At 64.7% G+C, this 2,500-nt stretch overlaps 1 protein-coding gene across 1 annotated transcript in view; it reads right to left on the reverse strand.

Moving 5' to 3' along the window:
• Window positions 1-474, reverse strand: part of MNEG_1415 (Sentrin-specific protease 1) — a gene marked incomplete at both ends in the record, with an annotated part of 5,128 nt that extends 4,654 nt beyond the window's left edge. Inside the window, one exon of the mRNA XM_014050107.1 lies at window positions 396-474. Within this exon, the coding sequence (XP_013905561.1) occupies window positions 396-474 (79 nt within the window). The remainder of the gene's footprint in view (window positions 1-395) is intronic.
• Window positions 475-2,500: the final 2,026 nt, after the last annotated feature.

A 2,500-nucleotide genomic window follows, 5' to 3' on the forward strand; every position in this document is an offset into this window, starting at 1 on the left:
GCCGCGCGCCGCTGGCGCCGCGCCTCCGCCTGCCGCTCGCGCTCGCGCCGCACCAGTTCCAACTGGCGCTCCGCCTCAAGCCGCTGCTCTGGGGTGGTGCTGGGCCCGGCCAGCTGCTCGCGCAGAAACCGCTCATACTTCGCCTCTGTCTCTTCGCGCCTATGCTCCACCTGGGGCAAGGAGCGCGGCCAGCAACACAAGGAGGGGTGAAGTGGAGAGGCCCGCAGGCGGGCGCTGCGGCTCGCAATCGAGACGCTTGGGCAGGCAAGAGTTTGCAGGGGTGCTGACCACCCGGTCCGCGCCGCCCGCCACCCCTGACCAACTGCATGCCATGGCATGGGCGCATGCATGCCGCAGCCCTCCACACCCGCAGCCCAAACGGACCCCGGACCCACCTTCCCCACCCCCTCGCCCCCACCCCACCTGCTCCACTGCCGCCTTCTTCTGCTGGTATGCCTGCGCCCCCAGCTCCATCTTTCTCAAGTGCGCCTCGACCGCATCAGAGTTGGGCGGCCGCCCCAGCGGCAGCCTCGCAACGTTCGCGGCCCGGCGGATTTCGTCCGCGAAGCTGCCTCCCTCCTGGCCGGCTGGGCCTCTCTCAACCCCGGTCTCAGCTGCACTGCCGAGAGCTGCGCGTCCCCGGCCGGGCTGCTGCTGGCCGCGGTCTTGCTGCCACCGCCGCTGCTGCTGCTGCTGCTGCTGCTGCCGGTGCCCTGCTGCTGCCACTGGTGCGGCCGGTGCCTGCGGCTGCCCCCAGGCATGCCTGCCGCCACGCGCTGTCATCGCTGGCGCCTGCGCAAGCCCCGCTGGTGGCAGCGGCGCGGGCTGCCGGCCGCCGGTGAAGCCCGGCCGCTGCAGGTGCTGCGGCGCCTGCCGCCGCGGGAGCAGCGGCGTCGACGCGGGGGAGCCCCACAGCTGCTGCAGCCGCGCGCCCGCGCCGGGCGTCGCCCAGGCCGATGGTGCTGGCGCCGCCGCATGGCGCTGCGGCAGCCGCGCGTCCATGGAGGGCCGCCGCATGAGACCCACATCCGCCAGTGTGTTCTATACAGGAGCGACATGCAAAGAGTCCGCAAGCGGCGCCCAGTCAATAGGGAGTCGCATGGGCTTGTGCGCAGGGATGCATGCAGGTGGTTCTATGTGGCAGATGCAACAGGCATGCTGCATGCGCCGAGGGCGCAGCCTGTACTGAAGTGCCCGCATGCATGACTGCCTAGGCAAGAGCCAACGCGTCCACCCTCTGCAGTGCGTCGCCCAGATTACCGGCCTTTGCACCTGCAGTTTTCGATCGAAAGGAGTCGATGCGGCGCCGCCGTTCTGCCAGCGCTGCTCACTGCCTGGCCCAGGTGTGCTGGGCACTAAGCCGCGCTCGGCTCGACTGAAGCTGCCCATCCGCGTCAGCTGCGGTGTCCACTCTGCGGCGGCAGCGGGCTCTGCCGGAGCATCACGAGTCACAGCAGCGGCGCATATGGGCGCCGCTGCTTTCAATGCTGCCGCTGCTGACGAGGGTCCGGCGCCCTCCGTATCAGTGTGCATGTGCCTGCGTGGCCCGTTTAAATGGTTGTCTGCACCTATTGCCTGTTGCCGTGAACCCTTTGCGCGCTTGCCGTGCGCAACATCGGCGTCCTCGGCATCCGAGTCCCTCGGCCGCTTAGATGGTGATATGAAGTTCAAAAAGCTCGCGAAGGTGCCGAAAATGTTCATGTTTGGGCTGTGCTGCCCCAGATCGGCAACGATCAGATCGACATTTTGAGCTTGAGCTGCGCGCCTGGCAAGATTGAAAAGATCATGCGAGATGAAATGTGCACCAATCACTGCTGGGAAATGAACCCATCATCTGATCAGCAGGGGCAATGCAGTTGGTGCAGGGGCGCGGCGGGGGCGACACCTGGGCGACACACAGACAGGTGCGTGAGAGTGTGGCAGCCAGCACCCCAGACGCTGGTCTGTCAGGGTCAATGAAGAGAGTTGATACGTTTGAAAGGTACAACATATCTTGTGCGCATGCACAACAACTCTTGCGCAACCTGTCCAGGAGCGCTGCCCGCTGCGATGGCAGGTGTTGCTTTCAGAGCACGGCGGTGACTGCAAATGAAGTCAAAGAGGCGTCCAAGTGTGTGTGATTTGAAAGCGCAAATGGACGTGTGATTCCAGAAGTATATCTCAACAAACTTCGAGTCGTAGTCGGCCGTCACTGTCTCACAGGCGCGAGAGGTGGCAAGTGTGCGGCAAGCAGGAATGTGCGCAAAGCGAGTGGGGTACCCCTGCCCGTACCCATTTCACCGGGACTCGTATTACGAATCACCTGAGCGTGACGGCGAGCCACCCAGAGAGGCAGAAGAGGTGTGACAGTAATTTCTGCTGGGAGAGTCGGTCCTTCCACCTTCTTGCCGAGCTCCAGGTCACGACGCGTACTGTATTGACCATAACCGTCCGTGCAGCAACTTCGTGATGGCGAGTATGACCGCAGCGCATGCTTATGTCTAGTCCCTCAAGACAGAAT

Source organism: Monoraphidium neglectum (genome assembly GCF_000611645.1).
Source record: "Monoraphidium neglectum strain SAG 48.87 unplaced genomic scaffold scaffold00140, whole genome shotgun sequence".
Classification (NCBI taxonomy): Eukaryota; Viridiplantae; Chlorophyta; class Chlorophyceae; order Sphaeropleales; family Selenastraceae; genus Monoraphidium; species Monoraphidium neglectum.